At 44.5% G+C, this 17,189-nt stretch overlaps 1 protein-coding gene across 2 annotated transcripts in view; it reads right to left on the bottom strand.

Annotated features, from left to right (window-relative positions):
- FAM47E (family with sequence similarity 47 member E) overlaps window positions 1–14,735 on the bottom strand; it is a 31,020-nt gene extending 16,285 nt beyond the window's left edge. For both annotated transcript variants that reach the window (XM_040237130.1, XM_040237131.1), the window contains exons 1-4: window positions 14,513–14,735; window positions 9,260–9,611; window positions 7,253–7,392; window positions 1,646–1,796 (exon numbers count right to left, since the gene is read on the bottom strand). In XM_040237130.1, coding sequence (XP_040093064.1) covers window positions 1,646–1,796; window positions 7,253–7,392; window positions 9,260–9,611; window positions 14,513–14,586 — 717 coding nt within the window. In that variant the 5' untranslated portion in view covers window positions 14,587–14,735. The remainder of the gene's footprint in view (window positions 1–1,645; window positions 1,797–7,252; window positions 7,393–9,259; window positions 9,612–14,512) is intronic.
- Between the last annotated feature and the right edge of the window lie 2,454 nt (window positions 14,736–17,189).

Genomic DNA, 17,189 nt, shown 5'->3' with positions numbered 1-17,189 from the left:
CTGGTGGGCTGCCGTCTATGGGGTTGCACAGAGTCGGACATGACTGAAGTGACTTAGTAGCAGCAGCAGCAGTTGGCATCTCTTAGGGAAAGACTACAGAAAAGTGTAGTCAGATAGAGGGGAGCAGCCAAGTGATAGGGAGAGTGCCTGAAAACATTTTAACACCCAGATACAGCTGTGCCTGAAGCTCCTAAGACTTCTGGATGATTCCCTTTTCTCCCTTAATCTAGTCTGAATTATCCCATTTGCCAAAGAATTGGTCCTAAGTAATACATTGACTAAAACTGACTAACGCACTCAAAAAATGAGGGTGGGGGATGGAAAATTCTAGAAGGTCTTAAATCCAGGAAACAGCACAGGAATCTAGACATCTAAGGGGACTCAAGGACAGGAATAGGTACTAAGGAGGGCAAGAAAAGAACTTGATAACTGAGTCAAAAGTCTCTTCATGTCAAATACTTTTTGTAACGACTGTAGTCAAACATAGCTTCCAAAGTACTTAAATATAACCAAGAAAGATTTATATGATCTGAAGAGAAACCCGAGTATGCTGGAAAAGATTGAAGGCAGGAGGAGAAGGGGATGACAGAGGATGAGATGGTTGGATGGCGTCATCAACTCAATAGACACGAGTGTGAGCAAGCTCCAGGAGATGGTGACGGACAGGGAAGCCTGGCACGCTGCAGTCCATGTGGTCACAAAGAGTAGGTCACGACTAAGCAACTGAACAACAACAACATAACCAAGAGAAATGAGTTGAAGAAGGAGTGAAGGATACAAACCACCAGTTATATGATGAATAAGTTCTGGGGAATCTGATGTAAAGCATAATGACTATATTTAACAATACTGGATTATATACTTGAATGTAACTATGTACATTCTTATAGTTACAGTGTTAGTTGCTTGGTCCTGTCTGACTCTTTGCCACCCCATGGACTGTAGCCTGCCAGTCTCCTTGTCCATGGGGTTTTCCAGGCAAGAATACTGGAGTGGGTTGCCATTCCCTTCTCCAGAGGATCTTCCTGACCCAGGGATAGATCCCAGGTCTCCAACATTGCAGGGAGACTCTTTACCATCTGAGCCACCCAGGAAACTCCAAATTTAATTTTGATGAGTAAATAAACCTAAAGTGTTAGTTGCTCAGTTGTGTCCAACTCCCTGGGACCCAACTGACTGTAACCTTTGTCCATAGACCTCTCCAGGCAAGAATACTGGAGTGGGTAGCCGTTCCCTTCTCCAGGGGATCTTCCCAACCCAGGGTTCGAACATGGGTCTCCAGCATTGCACTATATGCATGTATAAAATCATCATACTGTATACCTTAAACTTATACAATGTTACACGTCAATTATATCTCAATAAAGTTGAGGAAAAACAAAGAGCCACTTTAAATAATACATGAAACAACAACAGTATGACATATAAACATTTACGCATTGGCTGCAAGCTTGCAAACTTTCCGGAAATTTCACTTACAAGAAACATTTTTATTTCACATGGTGGGAGAGTCAAAAGATGCCTTTATGACTTTGTCTATTTGACTTAGAGTTATCCAAACGCTGAGCAACTAACACTTTTTTTTTTTTTAACAAAAGCAACTTTGAGTTCAAATTTTAAAAAGTAGGTTGTAAGTATTACTTACAAAGGCAGTAGCCCAGTTGCAGAAGTCGCTAACTGCTTGGCGAACGTTTTTGTGAAGAAGCAGACCATCCTTTTGGAGCAAACCTGTTTCACTTGGCTTCCTTTTTTCATAAAGCCATTGGCATGGATGTGACACAGGAGTCTTCTTGGGACTAAAGATAATGAAATCATCAAAGAATTATAATATAAGATGCCATGAATCCAAGTGGATTTCAAATAGTATCTTGGGGAGGAATTCATAATTGCACATATTTTTAATAGTCTCTTGCAAGCTCATACAAATTATGTGTTAATATTTTCAAAGATCATATTCTCATATTCTCATTATCAATATCATAAACACAAATATACCATGTTATTCAGAACAATTAAAGTTGATATAGAATTTTATCATTGCAAGTTAACTTTTTTTAAAATTATGAGTACCATTTATTAAGACCTGTGTCAGGTAAAAACACAAATTATAGTGACTGGAATCTTCCAAAGTCTTAGACAAGCTTGACAAGCAGGAGACATCCTGGCTTCTCTCTCCTTCAGCCTTAAAATTCAGCCTATTAGTAAATCTGGTAGATTTTAATTCTATTGCCTTCTCTGGCCTGTCACAAAATGTATCTGTATCTTTCTTAAGGCCCAACTGCCAATTCCTAATCCATTCTCTACACTGTAGCCAAAACTGTCATTTCAATATATAAATTCGGTCTTATCAAATGCAGCTACATTTCATCCTGGATTAAGCCTCTTCAATAGCTTCTTTTTAAAAACTGAGATATAATTCATACATCATAATATTTACCATTTCAAAGTATACAATTCAGTTGCTTTCATATATTTACAAAGTTGCATAACCATCACCACTAATTTTGGAACATCTTCATCACCCCAAAAGAAGCAGCCCATAGCCATTAACAGTCACTATTTGTCTTCCCTTCTCTACCATTCTCCTTGCTCTTAAACCACTAATTTACTTTCTGTCTCTGTGGATTTGCCTGCTCTACATATTTCATCTGAATGGAACCGTATATAACATTTTTTGTCCGGCTTCTTTCACTTAGCATAATGTTTTCATTTCATAGATGCTGTAGCATGTATCAGCAGTCTATTCCTTTCTACGCTTGAATAATATCCCACTGTATAGATAGACTACATTTGTTTACCCATCAGCAGTTGGTTGATGGATATTTGACTTGTTACCACTTTTTGGCTACAATGAATAAAGCTGCTATGGATATTCAGGCACAAGATTTTGTGTTCACTAGCTTCTTTCACTTTTCCAATAAAGATCTAAGTCTTAACTCAGCTTTCAAGACTCTTCATGGCCTGCTCCTTGCCCATCTCTCCAGATTCTTCTGGAATTACCACCCTTCCACACTCTCTGAGTTCCAGCCATAGTGGCCTCTCCTCAGTTCCATGAATTTATCATGCTTCCAGCCAGCCACAGGGCCTTTGTACGTGTTATTCTATCTGACTGCAATGCTGTCTCCAACCCCTTACCTCCCTTATGTCTCAACATATTTTCCCTTTCTCAGGGAGGCATTTGCACAGTCTATCCCCAGAACCCATAGTTTATTCAAAGCAACCTGTACCTTTCATTCATAGCACTTATATATTAATTCATCCACTCAACAAATATTTATTAGGCAACAACTATGGCTTCCTTGCTGGCTCAGATAGTAAAGAATCTGCCTGCAAAGCAGGAGACTGGGTTTGATCCCTGGGTTGGGAAGATCCCTTGGAGAAGGAAATGGCAAGACACCCCAGTATTCTTGACTGGAGAATTCCATGGACAGAGGAACCTGGCAGGCTACAGCCACTGGGGTCAAAAAGAGTCAGGCTGAGTGACTAACACTTTCACTTTCATGTGCCAGGTACTATTCTAGGCATTAGGATTCAGCTGTAAATAAAGTTAAGAACCGGGACTTCCCTGGTGGTCTAGTGGTTAAGAATCTGCCTGCCAGTGCAGGGAACACGAGTTCGATCCCTAATCCATACAGATCCCACATGCCGGGAAAGAACTAAGTCCATGTGCCATAACTATTGAGCTTGTGCTCCAGAGCCCAGGAGCCACAACTACTGAGACTATGTTCTGCAGCAAGAGAAGCCACTGGAGTGAGAAGCCAAAGCTCTGCACAAACAGTAGCCCTTACTTGCTGCAACTACAGAAAGTCTATGCAAAGCAGTGAAGACCCAGTGCATCCAAAAGTAAAATTAAATATTAAAAAACATTTTCAAAAATAAATAAAGTTAAGACCCTGTCCTCAGTCATGTCCGACTCTTTGCGACCCCATGGACTATACAGTCCATGGAATTCTCCAGGCCAGAATACTGGAGCGGGTACCCTTTCCCTTCTCCAGGGGATCTTCCCAACCCAGGGATCAAACCCAGGTCTCCTGCATTGCAGGAGTATTTACCAGCTGAGCCACCAGGGAAGCGCCTACAATTGATAGGGAGACACAGCAAAGAGGTAAAAAAATATGTGTGCATGGTCTGTGCTGCATTGCTTCACTCATGTCTCTTTGCAATACTATGGACTGGAGCCCGCCAGGCTCCTCTGTCCATGGGATTCTCCAGGCAAGAATACTGGAGTGGGGGGCCACACCCTTCTCCAAGGGATCTTCCTGACCCAAGGACTGATCCCTTGTCTCTTAAGTCTCCTGCATTGACAAGTGGGTTCTATACCCACTGGCGCCACCTGGGAAGCCCCAAACAAATATGTACCAGGTAACTGTAAGTGATTTAAAGAAAAATAAACCAGAGCAGGAAGGATGGAGAGTGATGACAGGGGGCTGTTTATACAGAAAAGGCCTCTCTACTAAAGTAATATTTGAGCAGACCCAGAAGAAGAAAAGGACCAACCCAAGTAGATATCGAACATGCAGCTACTAGGCTGATAAGAACAGCATTGCAAAGGCCCCAAGGTCAGAGCTGAGAATATATGAGAAATACAAAAAGGCCACTGTGACTGGAGAGGCGTGATTAAAGGATACAATAGTAGAGGATGAGGGCTAAGACATAACCAGAACCTGATCATAAGGGACGTGAGAGGCAAGGATAAGGACTTTGGATTTTACTCTGAATAAGCAATTAGAAAATTTTGAGCACAGGATTGATACTGCGCGACTTAAGGTTTTTGGTTTTTGTTTTACAGAATCACTTTAGCTACTGTGCAACAAATAAAACAGGGCACAGGTTGGGGGCTGGGTGGAGGCCATGAGATTAGTTAGTAAGCCATTCCAAGAATCCAGGCAAGAGATGATGGTACCTCAGAACAGACTGACCGTAGTAAAACAGACAAGATTCCAGATATATTTCAAAGGTACAGTCATTAGGATTTTTTTTTGGCAGATTGCAACCCCTGTTTAAAAAGTCACTGAAAGAATGGAGTTACTACTTACTGATCTGGAGGAAACAGAAGGAGGAGTAGGTTTGGGGAAGAAATTAAGATTTCAGCTTGGATTTATCAAGTCTCAGATGCCAGTTACATGTTCAAAGGAAAATGTTAAACAGTTTCTTGTATTAACCTTTTTTTGTTTGGTTGGTTGGTTATTCACCAAACTACTGGTCTCAATCATGATGAATAAAAGGGCTTCTACCCTAAGTAATTTAAAAAGCCATTCTGGGCTAATCAAAACCATTCAGGTTTTCAGCAGTTTTCTTCTCCCACAGCTCTCCTAGAGTAGTGTAGACACAACTGAATTCCCTCCATTGCTGATAATTTGCATCCATTTAATGAAATAAGGGGCTTCCCTGGTGGTTCAGATAGTAAAGAATCTTCCTGCAATGCAGGAGATCCAGGTTCGACCCCCAGGTTGGGAAGATCCCCTGAATAAGGGAATGGCTACCCACTCCAGTATTCTTGTCTATAGAATTTCATGGACAGAGGAGCCTGGCAGGCTACAGTCCGTGAGGTGGCAGAGAGTCAGACATGACTAAGCAACTAACACTTTCACTTTCAATGAAGTAAAGCCTTCCCTGGTGGCTCAGTACCAAGGAATCTGCCTGCCAATGCAGGAGAAGGGGTTCGATCCCTGGATCAGGAAGATCCCCTGGAGAAAGAAGTGGCAACCCACTCCAGTATTCTTGCCCAGGGAAATCGCATGGACAGAGGAGCCTGGTGGGCTACAGTCCATGGGGTCGCAAAGAGTCGGACACAACTAAGCAACTAAACAACAACAGACTAAACACTACTCAGAGCAGGACCCAAGGATCCTTTCCCTCCTTCTCAGGAACTTAATTACTTTTGCTTCTCTTAATTATTGTAAAGATTCTTAACTAGTCCTAAAGTAAAGTGAAGAAGAACTAAAGAGCGTCTTGATGAAAGTGAAAGAGGAGAGTGAAAAAGTTGGCTTAAAGCTCAACATTCAGAAAACGAAGATCATGGCATCTGGTCCCATCACTTCATGTCAAATAGATGGGGAAACAGTGGATGACTTTATTTTGGGGGGGCTCCAAAATCACTGCAGATGGTGACTGCAGCCATGAAATTAAAAGACACTTGCTCCTTGGAAGGAAAGTTATGACCAATCTAGATAGCATATTGAAAAGCAGAGACATTACTTTGCCAACAAAGGTCCGTCTAGTCAAAGCTATGGTTTTTCCAGTGGTCATGTATGGATGTGAGAGTTGGACTGTGAAGAAAGCTGAGCACCAAAGAATTGATGCTTTTGAACTGTGGTGTTGGAGAAGACTCTTGAGAGTCCCTTGGACTGCAAGGAGATCCAACCAGTCCATCCTAAAGGAGATCAGTCCTGGGTCTTCATTGGAAGGACTGATGTTGAAGCTGAAACTCCAATATTTTGGCCACCTGATGCAGAGGGTTGACTCATTTATAAAGACCCTGATGCTGGGAAAGATTGAGGGCAGGAGGAGAAGGGGATGACAGAGGATGAGATGGCTGGATGGCATCACCGACACAATGGACATGTGTTTAGGTAGACTCTGGAAGTTGGTGATGGACAGGGAGGCCTGGTGTGGTGCAGTTCACGGGGTCGCAAAGAGTCGGACACAACTGAGCAACTGAACTGAACTGAAAGTATTCTGAAGATGAGAAGCTTTGAGAAGGTAACTACAGAGAGTCACTGACTTAATGACAATTCGTCTTAGAATTTTTCCACTTCACGAGAGTGCAAAGTAATAGTTGTTCAGAAGAAAATGTACTTTGAATTTGGATTTTTTTTTCCCGGGCTGGTGATATGCTATGATGACCCTGTCTGGTGATGCTGGGCAGCAGCAGTGACCCATAGTTCAGGGACAACAGCCGATACACTTACGACCACCCTGTACCCACACAACCAACATTTTCCTCACCTTCAGGACTGTAATCTGTCTATAAATTTTGTGAGATAGTCAATACTTTATTATACAATAGGCTTTGTGTTAGATGATTTTGCCCAATTGCAGGCTAATGTAACTGTTCTGAGCATATTTAAGGTGGGCCAGGTTAAACTATGTTTTTCAGTAGGTTAAATGTATTGCATACATTATCGACTGATGGTATTTTTCATTTATTATGGGCTTATCAAGACAATCCCACTGTTAAGTCGAGGAAGATTTGTACTAGAACATTTCATCAGGGGACAGGAATGAGCAAGAGGTTAAGAACCATACTTACAGTCCCAAGTAGACGTGGGTTGAACGTTTTTTTAAAAGTTTTGTGGGTTTTTTCATTCTTTTCCTGATGCCCTGACAATAAGCCCATGTGTCTTCCAGCTTCTTGTCAGGATCCAGAACTTCCAGCACCTTTAATAAGAGCTACAAACAGAAAACAACTTAGGAGAAAAGAAAGATGTACTGAAAAGGGGGCTCTCTGATTCTCAAACACAACAGACCAACACATCCCTTCGCTTTGCTTTCTAGTTGGTCAATACCATTCATCAGCTCCAGTGCAAATACGGTGCTGGGTGCTGCTGGTTAATGTCCTTCAGCTGGACATTAGCTGTGCAGCCTTTTTACTGAAGTTTCCATCTCCTCTAGATAGAACAGTGACTCTGGGCCCACTTGGACCCCAGTACCTCACTGAGAAAAGCACCTGTAGAGGGTGTCTGTGGTTTTTGACTGCCTACCATCCATTCAGCTTCCCTGGTGGCTCAAACAGTACAGAATCTGCCTGCAATGCGGGAGACCCAGGTTTGATCCCTGGGTCAGGAATATCCCCTGGAGAAGGAAATGCAATCCACTCCAATATTCTTGCCTGGGAAATCCCATGGACAGAGGAGCCTGATGGGCTATAGACTGTGGGGTCTCAGAGAGTCGGACATGACTGAGCAACTAACACTTTCACTTTTACCATCCATTCATCCTCCTATGAGTAACAGTGTCTAGACTTTTCTTTGGAAAATCACCTCTCCCTCCATTCTCAGTCCTTGTGGTCTGAACTGGCCTGACAGCTCTTCACATCACAGCCTGGCCTGGCCAATCAGGCCTACGGTGACTGGCTAACCCAATGAGACCCAGGGGAATTAGGTCATGAAATTTTCCTGGAACCATGCAAAGATGTATTGTTTTCCAAAGTAAAATTGACATCTAGAGTTGCTGGTGGCAATCACGGCACCACAAGAAGAGATCCTGCTTCAGAAGGAAGACAACACATCTATTTGAAGAGGTCAGATATGAGAATAAAAACCACAGTTCCATGTACCCTCTAAGGATGCGTGCAGAGGATCTCTTTGCCACAGACTCAGAAGCTCTGATCCACGGGCGGGTAGTGAAGGAAAGACCAGGGGGCAAACCATTGATTACAAACTCCAGTTGTAATGAGAACCTACTGTAGAGCACAGGGAACTCAGTGCCCTGTGGTGACCTATATGGGAAGGAAGTCCAAAAAAGAGGGGATATATGTAGGCATATAGCTGATTCACTTTGCCGTATAGCAGAAACTAACACAACATTGTAAAGCAACTATGCATGCGTGCATGCTCAGTCACTAGGTCATATCCGACTCTTCGCGACCCTACGGACCGTAGCCCACCAGGCTCCTCTGTCCATGGGATTCTCCAGGCAAGAATACTGGGGCGGGTTGCCACTTCCTTCTCCAGGGGATCTTTCTGACCCAGGGATTGAACTCCTGTCTCCAGCCTCTCCTGCATTGCAGATGGATTCTTTACCACTGAGCCACCAGGGAAGGCCATGCTAAGTATATAGGAGCTGACTGCAGCTGAAAGTCAAAGAATCCTGGGATATTGATGACACATTGCAGCTGCTGCCCAGCTCTGGTCCTGGCAATCTGGTGAATTTCCCTGTGACTTTTCAGGTGCCCATCCATTAATAACTTCTTATGGACACCTCCCAAGACCAGGCTAAAATGACAGAAGCAAGACTGAACTATTTCTCCACTGTTTTCTCCCCCCAAAAGAGTCACAAGCAAAATTGACTGGTACAGCTTCAGAGGTAAATAAGTCAAATATTTCTGGGTTGCTGAGCCTTTATAAGTTGGCTGGCCCCTTGGCGGTATGGTGCTGTCATCGGCATTTCCTGAAAGGCTGCTCCACACCCCAGGAGAACTCTTCCCAGGGAGACAGTCATCATCCTCACTCCTGGAGGGAACTCCTCAGGCATCTAAGGAGCAACATTCTCCAGGCCCCCCTGAAGGCCCACCCACAACCCCAGGACAGGAGGTCACCTCGGTGGGCATGTCTTCTTCCAGGTCTGGATAAAGAGCCAAGGGGTGCAGGGTCAGCTGGGCCTCAGTGTCTGCCAGGAATGCCTTCCGTGCCTGCTGGGCCAGCGAGAGCTTGGAACACAGGGCTGTGTGCTTCTTCTTAGGAGAAGGTTGGGGAGCTCTGTGATAAATTTGGGGGAGAAAGCCCTCCCTGGGGCCCAGAGTGGTCAGAGCTTCACAAGGCGGGCAGCCTCTCCTGAAGTCATCCTGTCCCGTTCTCAGGAATCTCCACCACCGGCTGTCCAGGGAGGTGGGACCCGGCAGCCCGCCTTTGTGCTCCATGAAGCACTTGGAGGGCAGATTCTCTCTGTACCTGCAAGACATTACAGCAGCAGTCTGACCACAAGGGTGAGCGTGGGAGAAGGAGTTTTCCAGGAGGCTGGCCTCTACCTGTGTTAGGCGAGAGTTGGAGGAAGGGAGGGTCCTGTGAGAAGGCAGAGTTCCCGTACTCCTGGATCAGGGCACATCATCACTGGTCTGCATGACCCTCTCTCCTGTTTCTTTATTCGACGTTATTCCCATATTCCATCCTCACTGCCCTCTCTCCATAGGCACAACCACTCTAGCAGATTTGGAATGTATCCTTCTGTTTGCAGGGGCGTTCCTGATGGCTCAGACAGTAAATACTCTGCCTGTAATGCAAGAGACTTGAGTTCGATCCCTGGGTGGGGAAGATCCCCTGGAGAAGGAAATGGCTACCCACGCCAGTATTCTTGCCTGGAGAACTCCATGGAGGAGCCAGGTGGATTATAGTCCATGGGGTCACAAAGAATCAGACACGACCGAGTGACTAACACTTTCAATTTTCACTTCTGTTTGAAGACATCCTTATAAGATCTGTATTGTTCTTTTGTGTCCATGTATCCTTACTGTACATAAATGATCTTATTCTGTCACTTGTTTACAAAGCATGATACCATGAAGGCCTATCCATGTCACCCTGTGTAAATGTAATTCATTATTATCACCTGCAGTCACCAGCTACCCCCTCTCTTTCTGAAGGATACTTAAACAATTTATAACCCCTCTTAGACTCTGTCTTATCCTTTAAAGGGACACAGTGGAGTGGGAAGAACCTGGACATCTTGATAGCTCACCCCCAACTGGGCTTCCCTGGTGGCTGACATGGTAAAGAATCTGCCTGCAATGCAGGAGACCTGGGTTTGATTTCTGGGTTGGGAAGATCCCCTGGAGGAGGAAATGGCAACCCACTCCAGTATTCTTGCCTGGGAAATCCCATGGATAGAGGAGCCTGACAGGCTGCATTCCATGGGGTCACAAAGAGTCAGATATGACTGAGTGACTAAGCACAGCACAGCACCCCCAACTAGCTGAATGATGTTCACCCTACATTTAATCTTTGTGGGCCTTGATTTCTCCTCTCAGCTCAGTGGGGTCAAGGGCGCAAACTAACCGTTCATGTGCTGTATCAGGCCCACAAGCCCATCATTTGAACCCCTTTGTGCTTTAATAAGAATCATAATAGTTCACATGTAAGGAGAACTTTCTATATAACATGTGCTATGCTCAATGCTTTACATGAATTAATCTCATAACAATCCCATGAAGTAGGTACTAACATTATTCCAGATAAGGAAACTGAGACACAAAGAAGTTGAAAAACCAAATAAACACTTGTCAAAGTTCCCACTGTTAATAAGGGGGAGAGCTGGGATTTTAATACAGTTAGTGTGACTCTGGAGAAAGGTTAGAAAGGTGTTTATACGTCAGAGCTTCTGACATATAAAAAAGCTCATACAAATAACGTGGAACAAAAATCAGGAGCTCTGGGAACACTAGGTCCACCTTCCCGTGGAGCCCCTATTGGCATAGAGGCTGCCATCTTTAGACAAGTCCTGTGCTCTCTTATCCACAGTCTCTGCTGTTTCCTATTACCTTATACACAACCTGCTTCACACTGTCTCTTTACCCCATCAGACAGTTATTTGCACGGAGTTTTTAGGGCAGGAAGCTAAGATGCAAGAGATCGAAGGACAAATAGAAAGGAAAATGAGACCTGGATAATCTAATATATCCAGCCATTGCCAAAGTCAGGACTTGGCATTTGAGCAGCTTAACAGCAGGTCTCTCATGATCTTAATACATCACATGGCACTAGTCAGATATTTCTATATCATTGGTGTCTTTCCTTGAAGCCTCTTCCACCACCAGGCCCCTTTCATCTATAACGACCCATTACAGTAAATCTACTTCTTGTCACATTCATCTTTATAGGCACCAAACATTTTAAGAGATTCCAGCTTTATCCTTATCCTTTTCTTGTGAGTCCTGGACACTTCTTACTGTCTGTGCATGCATGTGTGTGTTTTAAGGGTTTAATCCATCTGGAAATGGCAACCCACTCCAGCACTCTTGCCTGGAAAATTCCATGGACCGAGGAGCCTGATAGGCTACAGTCCATGGGGTCACAAAGAGTCGGACATGACTGAGCGACTTCACTTTCACTTTCACTGTGAAAATATAGATGAGAGGATACAAAAATATGAGTTTACAAGTTGCTCTTTGCAATTAATAAATCACTCCTAAATAGCTAAGTGATGGGGATGTTGAAATTCTGTCTAACCTTGAGATTTGATGACCCACTCAGCGTGACTTGTTAGCAAGTTACCCTCTATAGTACCAAAGTTCTTCCCAACCCAGGAATCAAACCAGGGTCTCCTGCATTGCAGGCAGATTCTTTACCAGCTGAGCTACCAGGGAAGCCTGTTTCCCACACACTTACAACTAATTCAAACATCCAAGTGCTTCATAAAATCAAATCTGATGACCAATATTTTTACTCAAGCACAGTCATACAACTCAAAATGGGTAAAGTGTGGCAGCTAGCTCAAGATTGACAGAACATTAGAGCTGGCACAAACTTTGAAAGAAATCTAGTCTAACTTCCTCACTTTTCAATGAGGAAATGAAGTTCCAAAGAGGTGAATAAGGGAACCAGTCTGGCTGGAGGACTTACCTCACTTTGCCTCTCATAGCTGATAAACTTGCCTCTCTGCATTCTGTTAAGTTCATGAAAATTTTTGCTTAACCCAGAAAATAAAGCAAGAACATTTTTCTAAGCATTTACTATTTTCACAGTCACTATATGATACTCGGATATTTCCATCTTTAAGAACTGCAAAAGAGTATTGGGCATTTATCCTAAAGAAACAAAAACTTATCTTCACAACAAAGTCTGTACACAAATGCTTATAACAGCTTTATACGTAATAACTAAAAACCAGAAACAAACTGAATGTCCTTCAACAGCAGAATGGAAAAATGATGGATAAACATCTGTGCCATGAAATATGACTCAGCACTAAAAATGAACTATTGATGCACACAACATCTGGGATGGGTCTCAGGGCTTCTGCTTAATGCAAAGGAACCAATCTCAAAAGGTTTAATATCTTTATGAAAGTATTATTCTATTTATCTAACATCCTCAGAAGAACAGATTTCTAGATATGGAGACCAAATTAGTGGTTGCCAAGTGGTGTGAGTGGTAAAATGAGTGAAAACTAAAGCATAGCATGAAGTGGCTCCCTTGCGGTAAGGAAACGGTTTTTTATCTTGATATATACATATGACAATATTTTACTGAACTACATACACACACACACACACACACACACACACACACAAGTACAAGTGAAAACTGGGTGAAATTCAAGTAAAGTCTACCATCTAATTCACACATATACACAGTGCTGATTTCCTGCTTTGGTAATGTACTATGGTTATGCAAGACGGTACCACTGCAAGCATCTGGAGGAAGGGTCCATGGGACCCTCTGCACTATATCTGCAACTTCTTGTGAGTCTATAGTTATTTCGAAACAAAAAGTTTGAAACTGGGGGTGGGAGAGATTCTCAGAAGAGTCCATAAACTCTAACATGTATACAGCGCATATATATGGCAGTAACTGTTTTACAAGTGCCAAGTCACTAAATCCTCACAGTTTGTGTGTTAGTCGCTCAGTCATGTCCAACTCTTTGCGACCCCATGGACTGTAGCCTACCAGGCTCTTGTGTCCACGGCATTCTCTGGGCAAGAATACTGGAGTGGGTTGCCATTTAGCAATCCTAGAAAGCTCATTCCTTTTATTGTTCCCATTTTACAGTTAAGAAAACTGAGCCCAGAAAGAGCAACTAATTGTCTAAGGTCACCAGTCAAACAAGAGGAAAACTGGCCTTCAACTCCAGCCTTGCTGATTGTAGACTCTGGAATCTTCACCACCACATGGCTGCTGCCTCCAAGAGCACTGAATTCCGTTCTCAGCTCAAGGAGCCAGCCAAGGCAAAAAGTATCGGGTTCCTGTCTTGTGCAGTGATGCCAACCATTTATAATGGCAGCTGACCACCCCAGGGCCTGAAGCACCCCCCCCCCCCAAACACCAACTCGGCTTGGCCACAGTCACCTGCTGGGCAGGGAAAGACTTCTGGTGCGACCCTTCAAACATCCAGACCCCTCACACTGGATGTAGGATGCAGGCGGCTAACCCTGGGAAGAGTGGGTTGCAGGCTAAACCATTCTCTGCAGAGGTCTCTTCCACCATCAGTTTCCCATCTGGAGGTGTGTTACTTGTTCAGTTCTGTACAACTCTTTGCGACCGAACGGGACTGCAGCCTGCCAGGCTCCTCTATCCATGGGATTCTCCATGCAAGAATAATGGAGTGGGTTACCATGCCCTTCTCCAGGGGATCTTCCAGACCTAGGGATCGAACCCAGGTCTCCCACATTGCAGGCGGATTCTTGACTAGCTGAGCCAGCAGGGAAGCTCTCCCATCTAGAAAGGGCATATTAATCTACATCCTCTGGTGGTGGTTTAGTCTCTCAGCTGTGTCCGACTCTGTGCGACCCCATGAGCTGATGAAGCCTGCCAGGCTCCTCCGTCCATGGGATTCTCCAGGCAAGAATACTGGAGTGTGTTGCTATTTCCTTCTCCAAGGGATCTTCCTGACTCAGGAATCGAACCCGGGTCTCCTGCATTACAGATAAGGAATCTGTCTCTAGGGGACAGTAAAGAGCGTGGCACGAGCTGGTTATGTTCTATTACGATCATTTAGGTGCGGGAGACCTAAAGAAGGGAAGGAAGCCAGGTCCTCCGCGGCCATCGGCCACCCGCCGGCCCCGACCCCGGCAAGCACGGAGCGCAGGCGCCCCCACGCGGCACCCACGGGATGCGCCCTCGCTCGGGCGCGCGCTTACCTGGGCCTGCAGTTCCTGCCCACCCGCATCCCGGCCCGCGGCGCCGGCGGGAACAGCGGCCTGTGGTCAGCCATGGGGCCTCGGCCGCCCACGCGGCCTCCGGTGGTGTGTGTTCCCTGCCGCTCGAGTCGCTAAGAGACCCGCCGAGCTGCGCGCTGCCCAGACTCGCCCGGGGCGCGGAGCAGCCCAGGCGCCCCCTGCTGTTACCGGGGAACGAGCGACCCCGAGGCGTCCCTGCGCCCCCCAAACCCCTCCTCCAACGCCTGGGGGCGTGGACAGTGGCAGAGGAAGCTCGAAGAATCAGGTTCTTGGTTTGTTTTTTGTTTTTTTTTTTAATCTGTTGTGATTAAATCTATCGGGATTTAATCTGTTGGGGTCAGTGTTCATGCTTTTCTTGCACACCACCGGTTCAAAAAACTGTTGAAGGAAGAAAGCAGCTGGGGTGAGAACAAAAGAAAGAATGGAAAGAGAGCGAAAGGAATAGACTGACTTGTGATGGTGGGAAGGCCTTCAGCACGGAATGTTTTTCTGGAGGTCCTGGAAATCCGTAACTCACCGCCTCTGTAAATCGGGGGCTGTGCACTGGTAACTAGTCACCAGCTGGTTCCCAGAGTCCCGCCTAGCTCTTGTGTTACTTGCTCCTTCTGCCTGGACTCACTAAAGCAGTGAAAATGCCATCCAGTTGGCCCTGGTAGGCAGATGTCCTCGTAAATATGGATTGCATGAGGATGTATTTTGGGTTTGCTAAGTTCTCTTGCTACTTCTGAGTGTTCCTGATTTAAATAGTAAGCCTTGCTTCTAGAGGAAATAGCAGCAAAACATTCTCTTCCAAAAATATTGCAATGGTTAAATTGTGTCTGTTATGGTGGGATACTTTTTGCGGCCATTTAAAGATGAGTCTTCTCTTCAAACTCTTCGGGAATAAATTAGCGTCACATTTGGGCACCTGTTAAATATCTGGATGGTAATAAAGGTGCCCCAGCTGTCTCTAATTTCAGCATCTTCACCTGCTATGTGTGTTCAACGGTCTTTTCTGGGCACAGTGAATGCCTTAGAGTCCCACCACTTGAGATAACCCAGGACTCTGCTGTTTAATAGTTATGCACACAAGGACTCCCCACCCCAATGCCTAAAGACTCTGCATACCCAACACTGGGGGCTCAGTTTGCATCCCTGGTCGGGGAACTAGATCCCACATGCTGCAACTAAGATCCAGTGCAGCCAAATAAATAAAGGAATATTTTTTAATGAGTTCTTTAAAAAATTATGCACACACATACGCCACTCCCTGGTACAGTTGCTTAAATTTGTTTTAGTTTCATTGATTTTCTAGCCTGAAAATGGGGAAAATAAAAGGATATAAGAAGTAATAACTTATAGGATTATTGGGAAATTCAGTGAGATGATGAATGTAAAGCATTTAATGCAGTGCTGGGAAGTAGGAATCCCTCAAGAATTACTGAGTATGATTATTATCTCTGGGCCTCCCTGGTGGCTCAGATGGTGTGAACTGGGGATGATAATATTTGCCCAGCTACTTCCCAGGGTTGCTATAAGAGTTAATGTAGAAAACTACAAATGTAATCATGATAAGGGGTCCTCTTAGTTGTTTTTATTATCTTTGATAATACCTTTAATATTGTTGGATTGCAAATTCAAACGTTTTTTACTTTGAGGAAATAGGATTTCTCCCTAGGACTGAGGATTAGAGTCATGCCCACCTTGCCTTTTGTACTGTGCATGGCACAGAGTGAGTCATCATTCAACAAATATTGTCTGTTATGGCCTTCCTAGGCACTGGGGATGCAATGGGGAAAAAAACAGACTTGGTGTTTGTCATCCTGTTCCTTAGTTTGTAGTGCTGTGTGAATAAGAAACCACCCGCTTTTCATGACTCTTGCATTCTCACGAGTTGATATTTGCTTCATGTAGCAATTTTGATTTCATATCTGCTCAGTTCAGTTCAGTTGCTGAGTTGTGTCCGACTCTTTTTGACCCCATGCATGGACTGCAGCACACCAGGCTTCCCCTGTCCATCACCAACTCCCAGAGCTTGCTCAAACTCGTGTTCATCAAGTCGGTGGTGTCATCCAACCATCTCATCTTCTATTGTTGCCTTCTCCTGCCTTCAATCTTTCCAAGCATCAGGATCTTTTCCAATGAGTCAGTTCTTCACATCAGGTGGCCAAAGGATTGGAGCTTCAGCTTCAGCATCAGTCCTTCCAATGAATATTCAGGACTGATTTCCTTGAGGATTGACTGGTTGGATCTCCTTGCTGTCCAAGGGGCTCTCAAGAGTTTTCTCCAACACCACATTTCAAAAGCATCAGTTCTTTCTTTATGGTCCAACTCTCACATCCATACATGACTACTGGAAAAACCATAGCTTTGACTAGACGGACTTTTGTAGGCAAAGTAATGTCTCTGCTTTTTAACATGCTCTCTAGATTGGTCATAGCTTTTCTTCCAAGGAGCAAGCGTCTTTTAATTTCATGGCTGTAGTCACATCTGCAGTGATTTGGGAGCCCAAGAAAATAAAGTCTCTCACTGTTTCTACTGTTTCCCCATCTATTTGCCATGAAGTGATGGGACCAGATGCACTAAGTTTCTTTTTATTTCACCACATCCCATGCCTTCATTATAGTCATCACTCAGGGAATCTCTCATTCATTCTCTT

This window comes from Oryx dammah, unplaced genomic scaffold (genome assembly GCF_014754425.2).
Source record: "Oryx dammah isolate SB20612 unplaced genomic scaffold, SCBI_Odam_1.1 HiC_scaffold_3, whole genome shotgun sequence".
NCBI classification, from domain to species: domain Eukaryota; kingdom Metazoa; phylum Chordata; class Mammalia; order Artiodactyla; family Bovidae; genus Oryx; species Oryx dammah.
This window is presented reverse-complemented; position numbering and strand designations above follow the sequence as displayed.